The 21,083-nt window shown below is 46.1% G+C and overlaps 1 protein-coding gene across 2 annotated transcripts in view; it reads right to left on the bottom strand.

Moving 5' to 3' along the window:
* Positions 1–20,726, bottom strand: part of TMEM184B (transmembrane protein 184B) — a 30,207-nt gene extending 9,481 nt beyond the window's left edge. Inside the window, exons 1-5 of one of the 2 annotated variants that reach the window (XM_064702415.1) lie at positions 20,594–20,726; positions 7,964–8,224; positions 5,525–5,690; positions 2,203–2,293; positions 1,596–1,671 (exon numbers count right to left, since the gene is read on the bottom strand). In XM_064702415.1, coding sequence (XP_064558485.1) covers positions 1,596–1,671; positions 2,203–2,293; positions 5,525–5,690; positions 7,964–8,164 — 534 coding nt within the window. In that variant the 5' untranslated portion in view covers positions 8,165–8,224; positions 20,594–20,726. Of the gene's footprint in view, positions 1–1,595; positions 1,672–2,202; positions 2,294–5,524; positions 5,691–7,963; positions 8,225–11,602; positions 11,658–20,593 lie in introns of those variants that run through there. The other variant, XM_064702414.1, reaches the window with a different exon arrangement.
* Between the last annotated feature and the right edge of the window lie 357 nt (positions 20,727–21,083).

Below are 21,083 nucleotides of genomic sequence, written 5' to 3'. Positions count from 1 at the left end.
CCATGGTGGATACTGCACAGGTCAGCACTGACATTTGTTCTGCTGCCCTTTCATACCAGCCTTCCCAGGAATCTACCTTGAAAGTTCTTCCCCAAAAATCCTGAAAGTCTAGAAGTACCAGAAAGTGAACCTTGGCATCAATAATTTCTCACCAAGACAATATTTAAGTTCAAGCCAAGAAGGATGGAAGTATTTAAGCACCTCTTTTCAATACACCTCCCTCACAGCCTCCAGAGCAGACTTAGCAGTTAGCAAAGGGCAGGCATGAGTAGAAAAATTGCTGCCAGATACCAGCAAAAGGAAAGCAAACTATCTACCAAAGACAGAGTTACCAAAAGAGATGGGATTTGGGGAGGCCAGCAGAAAAAACACACCTTCCCCACACCCCAAGGTGTGCTTCTAGTCTCCCCTGTTGTGAACAAACTTTCCAAACACAGACATGTGCAACCCAGGTAGTGACTACAAGAGGCTATGGGACATGAGAAGCAAGAAGTCAAAGGGAAATGATTTCACCAGCATTTATTCATTTCCATGGGTGCTTCATCTGCTTACAATATATTTAAAAGGTAAAAATTAACATTAGGAGCAATAAGAATAGGTAATGCAGCACACCAAAGGGTGTCCAGATGAAACACGTGAGAAATAGCTGAAGCAACATACTGGGTTCAGACTGCAAAAGAAATTAAGAAGCAAGAAAAAAGAAAAGCTGTAAGGACAAAACATGAGGCAGGGACAAATAGAGCACATAAGCAAAAGAAGCAGTCCTTTGAAAATGGCCAGCACAGCTTAACACTGGATATTACCATGAGGCTGCACTGTACTTTTGATGTTCCTGCATATTGCTAAAACACAGAAGATGGGCCATGTTGTTCAGGAGAAGCCAGGGCAGATATCTAGACCTGCTGACTGAAATTACAGTGACCTGAGCCCTTTCAAAGAACCAGACCTGCTTCACACTGCCTCCTGCTGTGTTCATTTCAGCAGGTGAGCAAAGCCTTGAAATTCACCTGCTGTTTCACGTCAGCCAGAGGTGACTGACCTGCAATGAGCAGACAAGGGCTGTATAGAGGTTTAGGCCTCCCCCACTGACCCGCCCTCGACATACCCAGCTCAGCACAGACAGACACACAGGGTGAGCAATACTTGGTTCCTCCCACAAACCCATGTGTCATGCTCAACCTCCACCCCTCCTCAGCTCCAAACCACAGCAGCAGCACTGGGAATTCAGGGGCTGTTACACAACTGTGGGGTGTCTGCGACACAACACAGACATCAATTTCTTGGAGTTGGGACCTTTGTAATCCAGAAATTAGGAGAGTTTCTTCCTAGGATTAACATCAGTTCCAGGAGATAACTTTCATCTTAAACTAAGGCCTTCCTGATATGGGGTTGAGTAGAAAATGTTAAAATAATTCTTAACATATTTAAATAATTCTTAACACCAAACCAACCCGGAAACACCTCCTCTTTTCAGCAGTCTTCAGGCCTCTCAAAATGCAATTAGAGCCCCAATCAAAGATCTCAGAAATTCAGCAGCAAAAGGCACCATTGCCACCCCCACACCCTTAATTTCTGCAGAATGTCCCAGCCCATACCTGTTTGCAGAATCTCAGGAATCCAATTGAATATGTCTTTCCCCACAGGCAGCAAGTCCCATACACACAGCTGGACCTGAAAGAACCAACACAAGATGACAGAGTTCACAAGCAAGATTTGGGCAAGAGTGCAAGATTCCTACCCTCTTTATCCGCATCTCTGCAGCCAAGTTGCAGGACTGGTGCTTTCTCCAACAATGACTGCAGTTATGGCCATACTGTCTTCTAGAGACGTGTCTAAAACAACATCCTGACTACACACTGCAATTTTTTTTTCCTGTGACTGAATAGCATGGGGAGAAATATAGATCCTAGAGGAGACACACACAATCAACTGAAGACAGAAAAGATTTAAAGGAAGAGAAGGGAGTAAGAAAATAAACAAAGGACAGGCAGGTGTCCAGAAAAATTGTGAATCAGTCCAGCTTGCCTAAGAGGATGTGATCAGCCTGATCTGTCTCAGAGCAAGGTAAATCATCATCATCCACACTGCCCAGTTCCAGCAGACACTTGCCACCTGACACAGTTTTTCAGGACAGGGATAGAGAAATAGTAGATGGGCACAGAAGGAGGACAGCGTCATGCTGTAAGCACAATAAATACTCACTCAATTGGTTTCCCTCTGATCTCAGACATGATGGAGCTCTCCCCTCCCAAATACTCATAGCAGAGGCTGAGAAAGTTGTATATTACAAAGGCTGCAAAGACATCAATCACAGTAAAATGACAACCAACTTCAAAACAGGTGCAAGGACCAAAAGCACAGGCAATAGACCAAACATTAGCAGGACTGCTTTATGCAGCACCTTTCTCTTCAAAGCACTCCAGATTTTCACTGCATTTATCATCCCACCTCAGCACTCACAAGACCATCTGAATGGGAGTTTGGCCAAGGTCCCAGGCCAGTTCCATGACTCATGCCAAAAGGGTCGCAGAACCATTTAAAACTGTGGCCAGTCTCTGTTTTATTTGGCATCTGTAAGATGCCATTCTTTATAGGGTTCCTGTGCATTATTCCAGGACATTACACTGGTACTAAATAATTTGGAAAAGGTATCTCTGATCCATCAGCCACATGTTATCTCCTGTATTTAGCCTTTTAGCTGATGAACACAGTTTGTCTCTGCCAGGTAACCAGGCTATAGACATAAGAGTTGGAGAAACAAAGAGCTTATAACAATCAGTGAAACTCTGTTTCCATGTCTTGTGGGGACTTTTGCAAAACAGGCTCTGTTCTCCATTTTCTCAAAAAGATAAAATTTCTTGTGTGCTGAATAAAATTCTCCTTAGGCCACCTCTTTTCTGCCTTCCCCAGAAACCTGTTACAGATGACAAACAGACTGACCACTAACACTCTGCCCCATTTCAGTTCCCCATAACTACAGATGTATCTCCTTTTCATGGGATCCAAACTCACTTAAATGTGCATGAAGTGAGCCTGTATACATCCTGTCTGCCACTCTCTTGACTTGTAATTGCTGTTGGACCCTCGAAGTTGTCAGACTTTTTAGGGCAAGGACTGTACTTCTGCATTTGACACAGACAGCCCTGGGGCAAAATGCCAGACCAGACGACTCTTCTTGCAACATTATATTCTATGGTCACCTGTGTCTGGACACTCCCAGGAATGACAACACCCAAATCCTGGTTTTTGCCCCAAATAACTGGGATACAAACAGCAGTCTCAAGGAACTTTAAAATAAGAACAGAAACTTAATAATGTACAACACTGAGAAGCTGATCTCCCCGAGCAGCCAGTTATTAGACCTGAAGTCAATTTTTCCACATGAATGATCTTCCAAAGTCAGACAAATTCTTCTATAAGCATCTAAACTATGCCCTGGCAAAGAGATACTCCACGGTCCCCAAAACACTTAGAGTCTCAAAACATTTACTTATGGCTTGTAGACGTGCCTAGCTGGCAAGACTGCTATGGCACATAAAAGCCAGTGGTACACATGCTTCTATGTATGTAATTGGGATATTGTTATTCTATCTGTAATCCTTATTATTGAACAAAATTCACACAGTAATAATTTTGCCAAAGCTTTAATTAGGACAGAAAACACCAACCACGGAAAAATTATCTAAATAACTGTGGTAACCCCTTTTGCCTTCTATTTTCCTGCAACTTAGCTGACAGCACTCAGCACCCAGAGGAAGAAAAGCTGAGCTTTTCCTATTGTCCTCCAGTGACCCCTGCCCTCTGATGTGGTCATTACAATACCAGCTGCCCATTCCCCAAGCACTAGGGAAAAGATGACATCAGAGGAAGAAAACAAAACAAAACAAGAGGGAGAAATATCTGCCCATTCATTCCCAAAAGAAGTGCTAACTAGCAAGGCTCATCACACCAGCAAAGAACTATTCTCCCTTTCCCACCCACATCCATCAGATGGTATTCATGATAACAACATAAAAAAAAACCCAAAACAAACCCTACTTGTATCAGTGTTTCTGAAGAAGCAGTGACATGAAAGAGTAAAACCAGAACAGGCTCCTCCTAACACACACTACAAAATACAGTCCAGAAATGGCTTAAGACAGCTTTCAAAATGTACTAGTAGGGTCTTCTTCCTCCATTCTCTAATAGCTCACTTTGCAATGTAAAACCTTTCTAAAATATAAAGAAGGTGGGTGGCAAGAGACAAAAAGGTTATTTTGAAGCAATCCCCAGAAAAAGTGAGGGAGAGAACCTGCTTTCCAAAGGTGTCTTCACCTCCACTTGTAGTTTTCTCACACAGGCCAACCTGCCGAGGTGAACCGGCAGCCTCCTGAGCAGATGTTCAAATGCTTGCAAACTCCCAGGGCAAGAGAGGCAGAGGGACAGTGGCTGCTGCTAGGAGAGCAGCAGGCTTCCTGCTGGACTCATACACACAGGGCGGGGAAGGAAAAAACCCAGACCCCAAACAAAGATGCGTTCTTGCATCATGTGTGTGCATTTGCCATCTGCTGCTGAATCCACAGCATTGTTGACGTGAAGGAAGGCCTGCTGGTCTCTTCAGCTTTAACTTGTTCACGTGGCCAGGGGCAACTCTCTGCATTGCAGATCTCACCAAAACAACTGCACCAATGATTTAGAATTTAATGAGGGTATGGTGAGAAATTGTCCTCAAAAAGTCACTGCTAGAGTGCAGTATCTTCTGCTGACTGGGTAGAGGCTTCTTACAGGATGAGACCAGGAGAGAAGTTACAATAGCATTTACAGGAAAGTAACCATTTCCCTCACATACAGTGCTAGTGGTATTACATCACTGCAGCAGATAACCAAAACCAAGCAGGTGCTCATCCTGAACATGGCACCCTCTCTTCTACAGGACTCCAAAGCACTTTACACTTTACCAGCCCCAGCACATGGCCACTGTGCTACCCTGTGCAAGCACACAAGTGGCCCCAGGATGGGACCAGAAGAATACACTGCTAACAAGCTGCACCAGGAACACAGGACAAAGCAGTGTCTGGCTGCTAAGTGCTGTTAAAAGAGGCAGGAGCTAAGCAATATGTGACTTTCTAACACCCAGATACTATCAGATGTTTTGGCTTCACCAAAAGCTTTTACCTTCCTGAAGCAGAGGACCCCAGCAAACCATAAACTTAGTCTCTATAGAACCCTGGAGGGAAGGCTCATGCTCAGAGGCCAGTGAGGGAGGGGATCAAGTTGGACAGGGCTTAGAGCAACCTGATCAAGTGAAAGGTGTCCCAGACCACGGCAAGGGTGCTGCACTAGATGATCTTCAAAGGTCCACCCTGAGACAAACCATCCTACCATTCTATGATTTTCAGACACTAAGCAAGCCACGGTCATCCAGTTAGGCACACCATTCAGGTGACAGCAATGCTCTCTCCTGAAATGCTGATTTCAACCAGAAATAAAGTTCTCTCAGGGCAGAGACTTCCCACCCCCCATTTTCTGTCTGAGCCCTCCTTACCTTCATAGCAGTCCCGCACTGTGCCGAAGTAAACATAGTACTGGTCATTGGTGAAGAACAGGAGGCTGAGCCAGGAGTCAAAGGCATAGATGGGCACGATGAAGAGGATGCGAACGATGTAGCGCTGCTCGTTTGGGCAGCTGTAGCAGCGCAGGTGCATGTAGATCTGGAGATGGACAGGGGAGAGCGGGATCAGGGTACATGGAGCACAGAGGAGAAAGCACAACTGGAGAGTCAATTGGGCCAGGAAAAACAAACTCACTACATCACCTCTCGATTGCCTCCAGCAGCCTCAAGGTGATGAACATAAAAGAAAAGATAAATCCCTGTTATCGTATGGCATTGATATAGTAACCCTTAGTTTGCAGACAGGGGGAAGCAGAGGGAAGAGAAAATTGAGGCATCTCTAATCTAGTTTCTTATAAGGAATTGGTTTATTTTTACATAACCTTGCCCATATTCTTTTTGTTCAAACCTTTTTTCCAGTCTCATTAACTCTACATTCCTGCTATCCTCTTTTAAGTACCTAAGATTCATTACACCGCAGGCTGCTTTTCTCTGAAAAACACACTTGTTGTGAACACTCTCTCTTTTGGCTGTTTTGGATGCTTTTGAGACTTTCACCTGAAACAACCTAAGAGAGCCCTTTACAGCACATCCCAAAGCTGATAAGCCACAGCCCATCTGCTCAAAAGGTGTTACTCTGCACAGGGGTGACAGCACAGCCACAAAGGGTCAGCCATCAAGGGAGCACTGAGCTCATGCAGTGCTCAAAGGAACCACACAGTTTGCTCTGTGTGACTGCACACATGCCCATCCCTCTAAGTCACTGGCTGGGGGGAGCACAGCATCCCCACCCTTCCCACTCCCACCACTCACAGTTCCTTAGCCATCATTAAATCCCACACCTAAGATGCTTTTTTACAGAATACCCACCTCCCCAAAAAGGTACTGACCACAAGCACACCCTGAAGATGAGCACAACCCCTGCAATGCCCTAATAACACAGGCAGAGCTTCAGCATCATTTGTGGGTACACTCTCTTGAGTCAGGAGAGGCAAGGCCTCTGTACAGCAATTCTCACTAAGCTGCTGTCCCAGCTGCTGGAATTAGTAGCAGCAAGCTGACTACATATGTGCCTCACCACTGACTGATTCTGCTGCCTGAAGAGGTACAAGCATTTGTTTGAAGCTTCACCCTGCATTTTGGGGTGCTATGAGGATTCTCCAGAGACTAAAAAAACATACACTCTCATCTTTGCACTGTAAGGGAGAGGGGCTTGCGCCTCCCCAGCTGCCTGTTTCTTGTTCCTCCCTGGTCAAAACTGACTGAAGGGCTCAAAAATACTTCTGTTTCCTTTCCCTATGAAATGCTCAAAAACACTTCTGATTCCTCTTCTTGACCCGTGAGGAGCTCACAAAACGCTCATTTCCTGAGGAGAACAGGTTGAAAGTAAGCTAACAAACCTTAGAGATATTTTTGCCTTGCGACAATCCCAGTGACACATCTCACCCAGCACAGAGACAGCTGACACCAGAGTTCAGATGACTCCAAGCTTTGCCCTTGGGATGTCAGAAGAGCCCAGTGATCCGTGTGCCTGGGAGAGCACAGGAACTGCTGCTGTGTATGAGGACAACAGCGTGTTCCAATCAGCAGTGTCTCTCTGGCACTGACCTCCATGGGTTTCTTCAGAGAAGGCCATTAATGCCTAACTGTGCAATGCTACACTGCACAGGAAAATTTCTTCCTACCCTCAGCAGGTGATCAATTTGACAGGAGGATCCATGGCACTTGTAATTGTTACCCAAGCTGGTGAAACTGCAGGTGTTACTCTTATTCATCTGTGACTAATCCATTTTTTACCTTCACTAGCCCCTGTACTCCACCAATAGGCTGTACTTTTCTACATTCTAGTCATCACTCTGGAATCTACAATCCAACAGGTACAAAACATGGGTTGATAAATAACAGGGCTTGTGTTTCCCCACTGTATTTTTCAGTTCACATGACAACTGCATGAAAGAGAGGCAGAGAACAGGATGCAGGGTTTGACTTACTCAGGCTCCCAGGACACCTGCCCCAGAGAGAGGGGAGGAGAAAAAAATTAAAATGAAACATTTCCTGCTACTCCTTTCCGCAGCAGAGTTCAGCCTGTGGAATCCACTGGCACAGGAGATCAAAGGAGGAATGTCAAACAACAGGTGACTAGGATCTTTTAGCTAACAGCTGACACAATAAAAAATGGCAATATTCAGCTAAAGACCTGTGAAAGGATGACCCAAGATACCACACCATTCTGCAAACCTTCAAGAGATGGTCAAATGTTTTACACCTGCTAGTTTTAAAGAGTGTGCTTTCTCTCCATTCACACTGTGGAAATGGTCTGTTCTTCATGTGGGGAAAAGGAAAGGATGAGAAGTACAAGTGACAGGGTTTTACCTGATGGCAGGTGATGAGCAAAGCTGTCCATACAAAGAAACCTGAGATAGCCTGAGCAGCAGTGGTCATGAGGAATATTGGCTGCTCCACAGCCGTGGGGCTGCCATCCTCTGGCATCCCGGAGAAGTTAGGAGCCACAGCTGGAGTGGTGGCAGTTGACCCCAGTCTGGGGGCTGCAGTGACATCAGTCATCATAATCATGGTGTCTTTTGGTGTGAGGTTCCAGTTGGGATTGCTAAAGAGCTGCCCACGGGCCAAGACCTGTCAGGGAAGAGAACCACAAAGCAATTGAACCCAGCTGAGAGGAGTCAGGAATGTAACAGAACTTTGCATCTCTCACATGCCTTCCACCAGGCTGCTCACATGCTTTGTGAACAGGACCTGGGAGTGTCTGCCACTGCCACCTCTTGTGATATAACAGATCATGTGGCACTCAGAAACCTCTGACAGCCCCCCAGAGATCATGAAATGGCCACTGCCATCATCGCCCCCCTTCTGCAATAAAAACATGTAAGATGAATACAGCATTCACCAGAGATCACAGAATCATAGAATGGTTTGGGTTGGAAAAGATCCTAAGGACCATCTAGTTCCAAGCCCTGCGCTATGGGCCAGGGACTCCTTCCACTAGACCAGGTTGCTCAGACTCCAACAAACCTGTCCCTGAACACTTCAAAGGATGGAGCATCCCTCTGGGCAACCTGTGCCACTGTCTCACCTCTCTCACAGCAAAGAATTTCTTCCTAACATATAATTTAACCTACTCACAGTTTAAAGCCATTTCCCTTAGTCCTATCACTACATACCCTTGTAAAAAGATCAGAAGGAGGTATCTAAACCATCCCTACTGGAAGATGACAGGCACACTTAAGTTAACATCTCTATTTTCCATGAGAGTACAGGCTCTTCTGCTGTGTCCTACTGTCATGGTTGGCCTGCCAAGCAGCAACAAGCAACAAGAACATGTGCCACAGTGTCCCTGTGCAGGAAGGGGGCACAGGGAGCAATATCCTAATTCCTCCAGCAAGCAATACCCACCTCTCCTACAGCCATGCTGAAAACCACACTCAGCCCAAAGCACTCTCATTGAAGGATATGAACTGAAAGCTCTTCTCATTTTGACAGTGTGAACAGCATGGAAGTTCATGCTTTTACCAAAATTCGCATGGCATAGTACATTTAGCCAGCCTGTTATTAATGTTACTAACTTTGCACTGTTTTCTACATGATGTGAATTTCACCTGATTGGCTTTTAAAAGCCAGCTGACACATAAAAACACATACAGAACACAAGAATATGCAAGATTTCAAAACAGCATGACCCTTGGCCATTTCCTGGCTAAAAAGCTATTTTCTTTCAATGGAACAAATTCTTGAAGGTCTAAGATCTAAAGTAGCTATTATTTTCAATTTGGTCATAAGCAGGCTCTAGTGTGACCTCTGGATTGTAGGAAGATAATCCACTTAAACCAAGATCACAAGCAGGCAGCCATTGGTTCTATCCATTAGAAGAGCTGCTTCTGATCCCCCTATCAAAGGGAACAACAGAATATTGCCTCCTTCTGATAACCTCCTAATATTTTTCACAAGAGCACTTCTATAAAAGCTCAAGTCATTGCTCCTACACAGGCTTTTATGATCAGTGGATGGAAAGGGCTTTGGAAAGGCCAATGATCCATTGCCAGAGTTTACAGCTGCAGCAGGGAAGGACATCTGTCATCTACTGACAGCTTGTTACAGAACACAAAAGAGAATACATGTTCACAGAGGAACTGCCCCAGCTCTGCTCCACCTGAAGCCACAGCACAAACCAGGGAACAGGTACCCAGTAAAAGCAGAGTGCCAGTAGCAAGTCCTTTCTACATGCACACTAAAGCACAAAAATGGCCCCTTTAGCACAGGCTTTTCCAAAACACACACTCATCACCAGTGTGCAGCAGTCTGATGTTACCTTATGCCACACTCCACCTCCTTTCTGCTTTCTTCCATGGGGAAAAAGAAATGTTCTGGGAAACACTCAGATTTGTTTAAGCATGTCTTACTATAGGTGGAGCTGCACAAGTGCTGTGATTTAATTTACAAAATAATTGTCAAACCTGGCTTTTCTTTGTTCTTTCCAATAGATCCCTGCTCTGAGTTACAGCTTTCCATAACTGCATGTATAGTAGGATAACTCCTCCCCAGTCCTGATCAGTACAGAAAATGTAACTTAAGTTTTGAGCTTTCTAAGCATACACACACACATACACACACATATTTCATCATCTGTACTATATCTAAATATTTGGAGAGATGGAGGCTGGGTGGAGGTGTCACAAGTTAGCAAGGCTTTTATTGCTTTTAAAAGAAAGGAATTTCTACCCAAGTAACTTCTGAAGCAATGGAATATGCACAGTGCTGAGAGTGCTTCCACAAAGCTCAAGAAGGGCACATCTAAAATGAAATCAGAGCAGATGCACCTGTGGTTAATGCAACCCTAAATAAAGCCCAGCCAGCTGCAGTCCTGCACATCCCAGTGCACTTTGGGAGCTATGCAAGACAGGAAGCTGCTAAGCCCTTCCAAAAGTTCACGGGGGAGAAGATCAGCAGACCACAGGTGCCAGGAGAAACAGGGCCTGGACCTCCACACTCCAGCTAATCCAACCACATCAGCAGCAGAGACCCAAATGCAGCAGCAATAACATCAAGAGAACCAAGGATCTGAAAGGGAATTCTTCTGTGTCTCTGCACTCATTTAAAAATAAGTAAAACCAGCAAAAAGTAACCAACAAGCATTTTATCATGACAAGGTCAGTCATAAATTGAAGTTGTGTATGTAATCTTAACACTGCCCCCTTGTGATTATACATCAAGAGCCATTAATTACAGGATTGTGCATCATTCTTCAACTAATCTCCTTCAATTCACACAGTCATTGAAATTAATAACTTTTTCCACCACTGTGTTCTGAAAGAAAATACACAAACTCTCTTACAAACAGGGCTTACATCTGCTACCCAAACCACCTCACCCATGAGCACTCAGGGCTGCCCCTGAGGACAGCATTTTATTTCCTTGACACCTTTTATTGGCTCTGTGCATCAGTTTGCAGCTCATTCTCCTTACTAGTGAAACATGAAGGAACGCTGTACTCCAAAATCCACAAAATTAACATAAGCCTTCCAAATTATCCCTTCTAATCTTCTCAAGTCCCACACAACACAGCTACAGTGACAGGTATAAGCAGTGCACAAAGCTGTTGTTATGAAATTCTACTGTATGCAAGAAGCTGAAGCTGTAAGAGCAATTCCAGACTATACTTAAGAAACAGGTAATAGCACAGATGACTGGAGCCTTAATCAGGAAAGTGGATTTCAGCTCATTCACTGCCACCAGCTCAGTCTGCTAGCTCCTCTTCTGCCTTTTTAAAACGAGCATTGTGAGGGTGGGCTGTGGCAACTCGTCCCAACAGTGCTTGTTCTGAGATGTCTCTTCCACTGTGCAACAGGACACAAGCCCACAAAAGCCCAGAAAAGGCACTGCCTGGGAACGTCACAGCAAAAATACTGCCTTGATAAGGTACAGATCCAGAGCCTTGCTATCAGCAGCTTCCCTCTTACACTGTGAATATGTTTTGACATTTATTTCTTAGACACCTACCTCCATCACAGCCCAAGCCAGCACCACAACACACTTTCCTGCTTACTCTCATGCCTGGGTAAAAAGGTACTTTCCAACAGCCATACAGCTATTCCCTATTCACCTCCATCACCTCCTGGCTGCGATCTCTTTCCTGGTGCTCCTCCCAGCTGGCTGTATTTCTCTGTTGTTTCTTGTGCATTTTAAGCTCCCTGGCACAACCATCTTTTTGTTCTCTGCCCATACAGTTCCCAGCACTGCAAGGTACCAAACCACGAGGAAAGCGCTTGACATTACCATATGTCAAATTAGGGGCATTTGGAAACCCAAATTACCAATGCAATACAAACCAATCTAATGCAAATTAAATTTTGAAGCATTTCTTACTCTTCTGCCACATCCTGTTTTCCCATCTGTTTCATCATTGCTTTCAGTTCAAGGAAGAGTAAAGTTCCTTGCACACTTATTCTCCCTCTCTGGAGAGCTCTCCTAAACATATCAAAGGAAAATATTTCAACACTTCTAGATTTCACTCTTGGAGCTTTCCCCATCTCCAAGTGACTACCTTGCTCCCCCCGGAGGTAACCTGCAACATAACAGGACCACAACAGAGACCTGAAAAGCACCAAACTTTGGGAACTGGAAACAAGTACACATAAAAGTACATCTACATAAACACACAGGACTTTTGGACACAGGTTAGGTGTATTCCAGGATGGCCACAAGAAACTTGGACCAGAGCTAGTATGATTCTCCTACATGGGTTACAGGAGTTTCTGACAATGCTGAGGTCTATCCACAACCACCTCCCAACAGGGAAGGCAGGGATCACACTCCATCCCCTACAAGCTGTCACCTGGTCCTGCCCAGATGTCATCACAAGTTATGTATGTTAGAGCAAGACAAGGCCTTGTGCTGCCAGGGCATTAGCTTAAACATCAAACCTCTTACACTTACCTAACACACCTTCTGAAAACACTTTAGGAGTATTGGGGGGACTCTCAATGCAAGGAAAGGAAAAGAAAACAAAACAAAACAAAGCCTGTGCTATTTCTATCAAGATAACTATCCTGATGAAAACCCAGGGATGCAGAACACTGTTACATAGATTCTTTATCGAGAAGAAGCTCCAAATGGCATGGGGACCAGTTCTCTTAATGACACCACACAGATGTAAAGTAGCAGGGATGTGTCCACACGGCCTGCACCCACAGAAAAAACAGCACACTAATTCTCCATCAGGAGCAGATTGCCAGTCCTGTATCTTTTGGAAACAGAGACCTCCTGTCTCCAACATTAACATGGCAGCTTCTTCTGCTGAAAATAAACTCAAAACAGAAAACAGACAGGATGTGGCAAAAGTGAAAACAAAAAACTTCATTTTTGGCTTGCATAAAGGCATGGAAAATGTTACCACTGAGGAGGAGCTATTTCTACATAAACAAACATAAATTGTTTATGAAAAAATATGAAAACCTCACTTCTGATGCAACAAAAGTGGTGTAAGAGGAGGGAAGAAAGGTTCAGGCATGGTCCTTTAGTTCCATGGGGTACATCTGAATATTCCAACAGGATCTAGTAAAGGAGGAGATGTTTGCCTGCTCTGATCAAGACCTACCCCAGTGCCAAAAGGAAAAGAACCCCAAACAGCAGGACTCGGAAGCTATTCTCTCCCATCTGCAAAAACAATCTGTGGTTTTAAAATAGATCATCTCATCCGAGGCTGAAAGTATTTAATTTCTAAACTGCTGAGTGAGCAAAGAATGATACACAAAGCTATCCCATGAAAGAGTCTTAACAGCTAAGCCTCCTTCTGCTGTACAAGACATACACCAAAAAAACACCCACAACCTGGCTGCAAGGTTCTCCTGGAGAGCTACGAGACAAGACAATGTTCTTCCTTAAAACCTACTCCACAGTCACATTGATTTAGATATTTAGATATAACTGAACTTGGTTAAAATATCACAAAAACATTTCCCATTCCCCTCAAATTCTTATTTCTTCAAGAGTTTCTCCATTAAAATATCTTTATTCTCGATCCAAAAAGGCCAATACAGAAGTGCCATGCCGTAGATAAATCAGAGCCTGAACTTTCTGCATTTATTAGGACACAAGCAAGAGCTCTATATTAGTGAAAGCAGCAGATAATGTTTTTGACAATGTGTCCTAGACTTACAAGGAATACAAAAACACAGCACAAAAAGGTTCAATGTTTATTTTAGAGCATTTTAATTATAACAATGCCTAGAATTGCCAACTGGGACCAGCTCTTTCTATTGTGCTAGATATATATGATAAATAATTAATCCAAGGTGTTTTCAACACCCAAAGGGATGGCATCACCAGCTGAAATGGCAAAAGAGAGGAAAAGGAGCAGGTAGATAGGACAAAATAGCACTACACTACACAGTAAGAGAGTCATTGGCACAGCTGAAATCAGTGATACCAATCCAAGAAAAATCAAATGCTTTCACATTTATTACTTCTTCAATTGCTTTTGCTCTCTGGGGTAGCATCTAGTTTACTTAGCTATGAGACATGAAAAGGTCCCAACAGAGCATTTTTAAGCTCTCCAGTAGCACTCCTAAAACAATCAGAGTTAAGAATGTGACCTGGCATGCAATTTTAACTAGTACAACTCATCTACATTTTACTGCTCGTGCTGGGCAAAGCTTTCTTAACTTCACGTGTGTCCAAGTCAGCCCACAACGCACACCCGGCACACAGGGGTAGCTGTGAACACACCTGAGCAATGCTGGGCTCAGGCACACCACAGGCACTCACCAGGCTCAAAAACACACACAGTGCCTGCAGCTGCTGCACCCCACGGCAGCTCAACGGGCTTGTCTGTCTGCACAACAAGTGCAGGTCCAAATGCAGCTCTCTCAGAGTTACCTCTTCAGAGGAGTGAGCAGTCTGCAGAGATGCCCCAGTCCCAATTTCCCAGCTGTCGGTACAGTCAGTGAAACAAGGGAAAAGTGTCACTGGGACAGAGGACCAGTAGGGTCAGCAGGAGTGGGACAGGGAGCCTCCAGCTCAGAAGCAGAAGGCAGAGGAGTCAGGCAGACCTAAGGCAGACCAAACCACATGGCAAGGTACACACCCACTAAGCCATACTCAAGAGATGATCCCATGCCTACATACACCTAAGACTGCACTGTACACATAAACAATTTAACCTTCAACAAGGTCACATTCCCATGTTCCTCACTTTAGGGAAACTAAAATCTGAGAAAACCACAAATATCTTCTGCACATGCAGCTCACACAGCCCCCACCTATTTTGCTGGCCTATAGTCATCCTAAGAGAAGCTTCCCCTCCCCATGTGCCCATTAAAAACACTCAGAATCAACAACAAAACCCTTTTACCCTGAGCCATGCACTCTTCTTTCCAGAGTTTTTTTCTGCTCTATTAATTTCTGTTGTCTCACTGTATTTGCACAGCCCTCCTCCCCCCATCCTCCTCCTCCTATTTTTTTTTTTTTTTTGTGGACTGACCCACATTGTGATAGGTCAATATCTAACATCTAGTCCCTTTTTTGGAAGGAGATGGGAAATAGAGAGAAAGGGGGAGGGAGAGGAGGAGGAGGGATGTTCCCCAACCTTTTCTGCTTTGAGAACAGGATCAAATACACTCGGGCCACGCACTGCATCACTTTCCCATACTCCCAACAGCCCAACCCCACACAAACCAGGCAAGCCCTCTGCTCCCAGAGGAGAAACACAGAAAGAGTGCAACTGGCAGAGGGGAAAGAGGCAAGAAGAAAAAAGGATGTGTTGTAAACAATTGTGTCCCACATGACAGAGGATGTTTGCATTTCATTTTCCAAACTCTCAAGAACAAAGTCAAATCAGAACTTATTCCACCAACCCTTTTTTTTTATTTCCCACCTCTGAGTGCCAAGACAGGGTAGACAACAGTTTTTAAATTACCACAGGGTATACGGTTCTTTTAAGAAGAACCAAAACTCAAACTCTACAGCAGCATGGAAAAGTATTGAACTTGTGGCAGTCACACACAAAGGAAGTTTTTCTAATACATTAAAGTATATTTCTCCATCCAGAAGATGACATATAGAATCTATCAGATCAGATCCACACTTCAATTTAGCAAGTAAATGAGCTGAAAGAACCCAGACATCTTATCAGAGGTCCAGGCAACTGTGCAGTGGTGCATATGAGGGCAATGGCACATCTGACTTCCCCAGCAATCATTCTCTGGTGCAGACACGTAGCAGTGATGAACGCTGCAGGAGTAAAATCAGTGATTCCCAACAAAGCATGCAAGGCCACACCCCTATAAAGCCATTTTGTTAATAAAAATACTACAGAGGCAAAGTTCTGAAAGCTGAATTAGGACCTTTGTATTCCTGGACTCATGAGTCTCTTTATACCAAAAGCCATCAGCAGCAATGCATCTTCTCTATAGAGAAAAAAATCATGCCAAGCATCAACCCGAGAGGGTGCGTGCTTAAAAAAAGGACAAAGCTTCAACTCAATGTTTCCAGATGCTCTGACATTAAATTATGCAGTTGCATGAAGTTACTTGAAAGGGAATTTGTATGAATGACTTTTGGCTTAAGACTCTTGTAAAATCAGTGCCATCACAAAGTCATTGGGAGGGGGGAAAGGAAGTCTGTAAGTCAGAAGAGTTTGGAGGAGAGAAGTCACTCCCAGCTGACAGGACAAACAGCTGCAAGTGGCTTCACCCACCACTAACCATTCCTTCATAGCAAAAAGAGCGAGGAAGAGACAAGATATGGTGAGCCAGGAAGAGAAATTCACTCACTTCTAACCTGCCTCTTGAAGTGACTGACTTGTCCACGTTCATTTCAAGCAACCTGGACAGAGACACAGCTACATGACTGCTGCTGAGGCTGTATCTGTGCTGGAGACGACCAGGCAGCTGCAGCTCCCGAGCAATCAGCTCAGCAGCCTCCAACAGCATCCATGTCATGTTCTGCAGCCTGAGGAGGGAACACTGGGTCCGCAAGGTCAGCTTTTAAGGTATTATTTCATCTCATCTCCTTCTTGAAGCCTCACTGCTGCACTGTGTAACATGTTGCAGTCATTTTCTTTGCTGAATCAGAGGGATTTTTTTTTACTAGCGAGTTGATCAGGGGCCACATGTACAAAATACCCAGGCAGAGATGGACGCTTTGGGGCTAGACACAAAAAACGTGAAGCCATGACACCAACTCTCTGTGCTCTTGGTCACTCTTCATTACACAACATCCTCAAATAGCTGATCCTTTCAGTATCATCAGACTCCCAGGCACTGTGACTGTAAGATAATAATAGCAACATTCCCATCCTTTCAATACAGAGACAGACTTGAGAGTGGGGAGACAAATAGCCAGGTAGTGTATGGGTTAATACTGCAGGTATTAACTGCAGAATGTCAGTTATTTCCCTTTTCAGGTTCCTGTGAATTATTCCCCTCGAGGGCTATAAAGACCTGGTCAAAGCCAGATACAGCACAGTTCCTGAGCAGCTTGCCTATACACTGTATTTTCCCTGGACACAGCTTGCTCTGTTGCCTTCCCAGACACGTTACTTACACCATCAGAAACAAAAACCCCATGGAAGTTGACCTGATTTTTAAAGAGAGAGAACCTGGCTATGAGCAAGTACTCCAGCCCCCGCCTCTCGTTAGAAGAGAGAGACTCTGAGGTGAGACTCCTGGAGGGTGGTTGCAACTCACAGCTTTATCTGGCAGAATTTCACTTCCAAAACTTTCCTGGGGAATTGATGCTCTGAAAACAAGTCCAGTTGCTCTCCCCAAAAGTAGTCCATGCAGGAAAAAAAAAAAAAAAAAAAACAAACCAGAAAAAAAACCCCACCAAACCCCAGAAAAAAAACGGGAGGGGGGAGAAAGAATAAAAAATACCCTAAATCCCTTACTATAAGGGGGTTTTCAGTTCAAGCACTGTAATATTTTACAGTTGTTTTAGCTAAGTGTTTCAATTCATCTTATCACAGTGTCAAACTGCTTTCAGAGTCCCAAGCACACTGGCAGGGTGTGATGTCTTCACAGGAAACCACTCTTCCACCACAAGAAAGCAAACCCCAATGAGTCTGGGAAGAAGCGAGAACAGCACACAACAGACACAGCACTCCAAGCAAACAGCTGGGCAAGGCAGCACACAAAACTCCAACCCACTGCTATTCTCTACAGCACCTCAGATTTCCAGGGCCTTGACAAGCACAATCAACCACAAACTCTAAAGCAGAAAAGAGCTTCTGCCCCCAGCCAGGGCCGCTCAATAACACCTAGCTGCTGTGTTACACGGGCAGCCAGCAGCAGGCGGGTACTGGAAAACTCGACTGTACAAAGGCTAAATGCAATTTCTCTCTGAGGCTGTGCTGTCCTCTTCATAGACAGATCAACCTGTACATTCACTGCTGCTTTCCTTTGTTTCCTCAGTTTTAGGCTGGAAACACTGAGAAAACGAGTCATAGCGATGGCACTTCAGAATCAGCAAGTCTGATTTGAAACTTCGTGTTTTACTTCAAACTTCATTCAATACAACACTGGGCTCTTGAAGCAGCTAGGACCAAATAACAAACATCTCCTGAGGAATTCACTGCTTTGACATTCCTGCAAGAGCTCAAAGATATCCTTAGAGCTGCTGGAAAATGAAACAGGCACTTCTGCTAGAAGGAGCAGGTAACAATTATCTCCCTCAATGTAAACATAAGCCAATTAAAAGCGAAACCAAAACAGGAAGGGAGAAGGAATGAAGGGTAAGTTCCCCATGTGGAAATTAAGAGGTTGCCATCTTACACCAAAACATGATTATTAGATGCTTTAGTTAGTGCAGCAGTAGAACTGGGTAGAAAAAGGGACTACCTTTTTTGAGGAGGAAGGAGGTGTTTTAAAAGCTATTTTGTGCTAGGAAAAAAACCCACCCACCCTTCTTTTATCCATGAGAAGAAAAGAATCCTAATCCCCAATTGCAAAAGCTCACCTCCCAGCCTGCTACCAGCAAACAGGCAAAGAACCTGACAGAGAACAAGGCAGATTTCTAGCTGGATTCTGTCAAATGGTTAGAGACCAGACAGCTCAGAATGCTTTTGCCAGACCAGCTAGTCACACTGAACTTCAGTTTCTGACCAGTTTATCTAAGAACCTTCCTCTTTGGACCGCCACGTGTCCTAAGGAGACAGACAAACTGAAGTCCAAAAGGTGCCCAGTCCCGGGAGTGGCTGGCTCATCCCTTTGCTCCGCCTGTCCAGCACTCTGAGCCGACTGCAGAGACCGAGTGGATCACAAAGCAAGCACCTGCCCGCACCACCGAGCTGCTCAGAAACGCTGACTCCACTGGCAAAGCTCCCCAGCCATTCTGCAGCAGGACCAAACCACTCCTGCTCCAGATGCACAGGCACCCACCTGCTGCTTCCATGCCACCTAAGGTTTACAGCACAACTGTAATAATGACTGTATTAAGGACCTAAAAGCGTGCTCCCTAAGACCAGAGCAGCTTTTAACCAATTTTCTTGGGAACAATGGTGAAAAGAAAGCCTGAAGTAGGCCTTTCTGGGATACCTCCACCACAAGAAAAGCTCTCCCAAACCCCCTATTATTTAGTACTTAGCCAACATCCTAAAAAACGTGAGAGTTTATTGTTTTGACAAACAATATCACACAAATACAAACCTTTAGTATTAGAAACCTGAATAACATGAACATTTCCAGAGAAATCTGTGTTCCCTTTTAGGGAGGCTGCTAAGCTCTTAGACCAAAGGGTAACTTCCAGCAACACAAGTTCAAAGGCACAGTTAACTGATGTATTAAAAGAGCCAAGTCTTTGTTAGTGGGATGTATACTCTATTACGTTTTCATTGATTGTTTTCTTTTTTTTGCAGGATAGGAAAGCCATTTCTATTCACCCTATTAGCCTTTGCTCTATTATTGATCAGTGTCTTCTATTCTTATCTTTAACAGAGGTAAACAGTCTTCTCTCTGGGGAAACCTGTCTTGATGTCTTCAATAATTACTCCTGTTCAAGCTCCTTACATGTCAAGAACAATCTCAAACTTTCTGTAAGCAGAACCCATCTTCACTATTTCCTCTAGATTTCCCACTCCTCCTCCTCCACCCACTCTTGACAGCTTCAGAGTGTTCCAGGCAGCCTTCAGAGAGCTGTCCCTGAAATCACTCCAGCTCCTTTCCACAATTCATCAGAACTCAGTCACGCACACGTTCTCTCAAAGCCCTCCTTCCACTACAAGCTGCAGCTGCCGAGGCTGACTTTAGCCCTTTCAGAGCAATTGAGATTTCGAGTCACCATGAGCATCCGAACAAGAGCCACCACAACTCACGGACAGTGCAAGAGAACGCAGGCACAGTATCAGCCTCCGCACACACCTACCACATCAGCACATGCACGAGGCGTCTGTCAGTCCATCCAGAACCAAAGGAACCCCAGCACACACACACCTGGTGCCCACCACGTTACGACAGCCTCCTGAGCCCACCCGGACAGACACAGCCGTGCGCACAGTGACACCCACCCAAAGGCACCCAGGAGCGTGACAGCGCCGGCAACGAGGGGGCTGTGCTGGGGCGTGTGCGTGCACAGCGAGAGCGGAACAGCTGCAGCAAGGACAGGCTGCGGGGAAGGAGGGAGAGCAAGGAGGCTGCCCGGGGTGGGGGCTGCCCTGGGCGCTGTGGGTAGACGCGGGGGTGGGCGGCGTGTGCGCTGGTACGGAGGCCGTGCCGGAGGAATGTGCGCGGAGCGGAATGGCGGGGGCAGCCCTGAGGAGAAGGGGGCGCACAGCGTGGGGGGACCGGGGCGGAGGGTTGAGAGGGGACGGGAGGAGTAGCGCGGGTTACGCCGGGGAACGGGAAGAGCAATGCGGGGGAGCGGGAACAGCGACCACACCGGGCCGAGGCGGGGCGCAAGGTGAGTCCGTGGGCGCCACAACGAGCCACCCCCGCGCCAGCGCGGCCCCTCCGCTCCGGCCCGGCCCGCGCGCCCGCAGCCGCCCCCGCCACGTCTTACCGTGCAGCGGGCGGGCGGGCGCGGCCCAGCCCGGTGGGGCGAGGAGGGGTCGGGTCGGGCCCTGCCCGCTGCCCCGCGGGCGGCGCCGGCACCGGCGCGGGGGCGCGGAGGCCTCAGGAGCCCATGGCGACGCCGGGCCCGGCCCGGCCCTCCCTCGGCGCCTGCGCACGGACCGAGCGCGCCGCCCACTGCCCGCGAAGGAGGGGGAACAGGATGACGTCACCGCGGCTCTCTTAAAGGGGCAGCGCCGCCGGGCGCGGGTGACGCGGCGGCTTTGCGCAGCGGCGGGCGGAGCCGTGCGCGTCCCGGCGCCGGGCACACGGGCGGGCCGGCCGATCGGCCAGCGGCTCTTCCCGGACGGCTAAAGGCAGGACTGGCCGCAGGAAGAGCCGCCCCAGGCAGATTTTCACCCGACCTCAGCAGCGCCGAATTCCCCCGAACCCCGAGTGAAACAAACACATGGAGAGGTGCTGGAAAGCAAAGACGTGCC

Source organism: Zonotrichia leucophrys, chromosome 1A (genome assembly GCF_028769735.1).
Source record: "Zonotrichia leucophrys gambelii isolate GWCS_2022_RI chromosome 1A, RI_Zleu_2.0, whole genome shotgun sequence".
In the NCBI taxonomy this organism is placed as follows: Eukaryota; Metazoa; Chordata; class Aves; order Passeriformes; family Passerellidae; genus Zonotrichia; species Zonotrichia leucophrys.
Note: the sequence above shows the minus strand (reverse complement) of the source record. Positions and strands in the feature narration are given on the sequence as shown.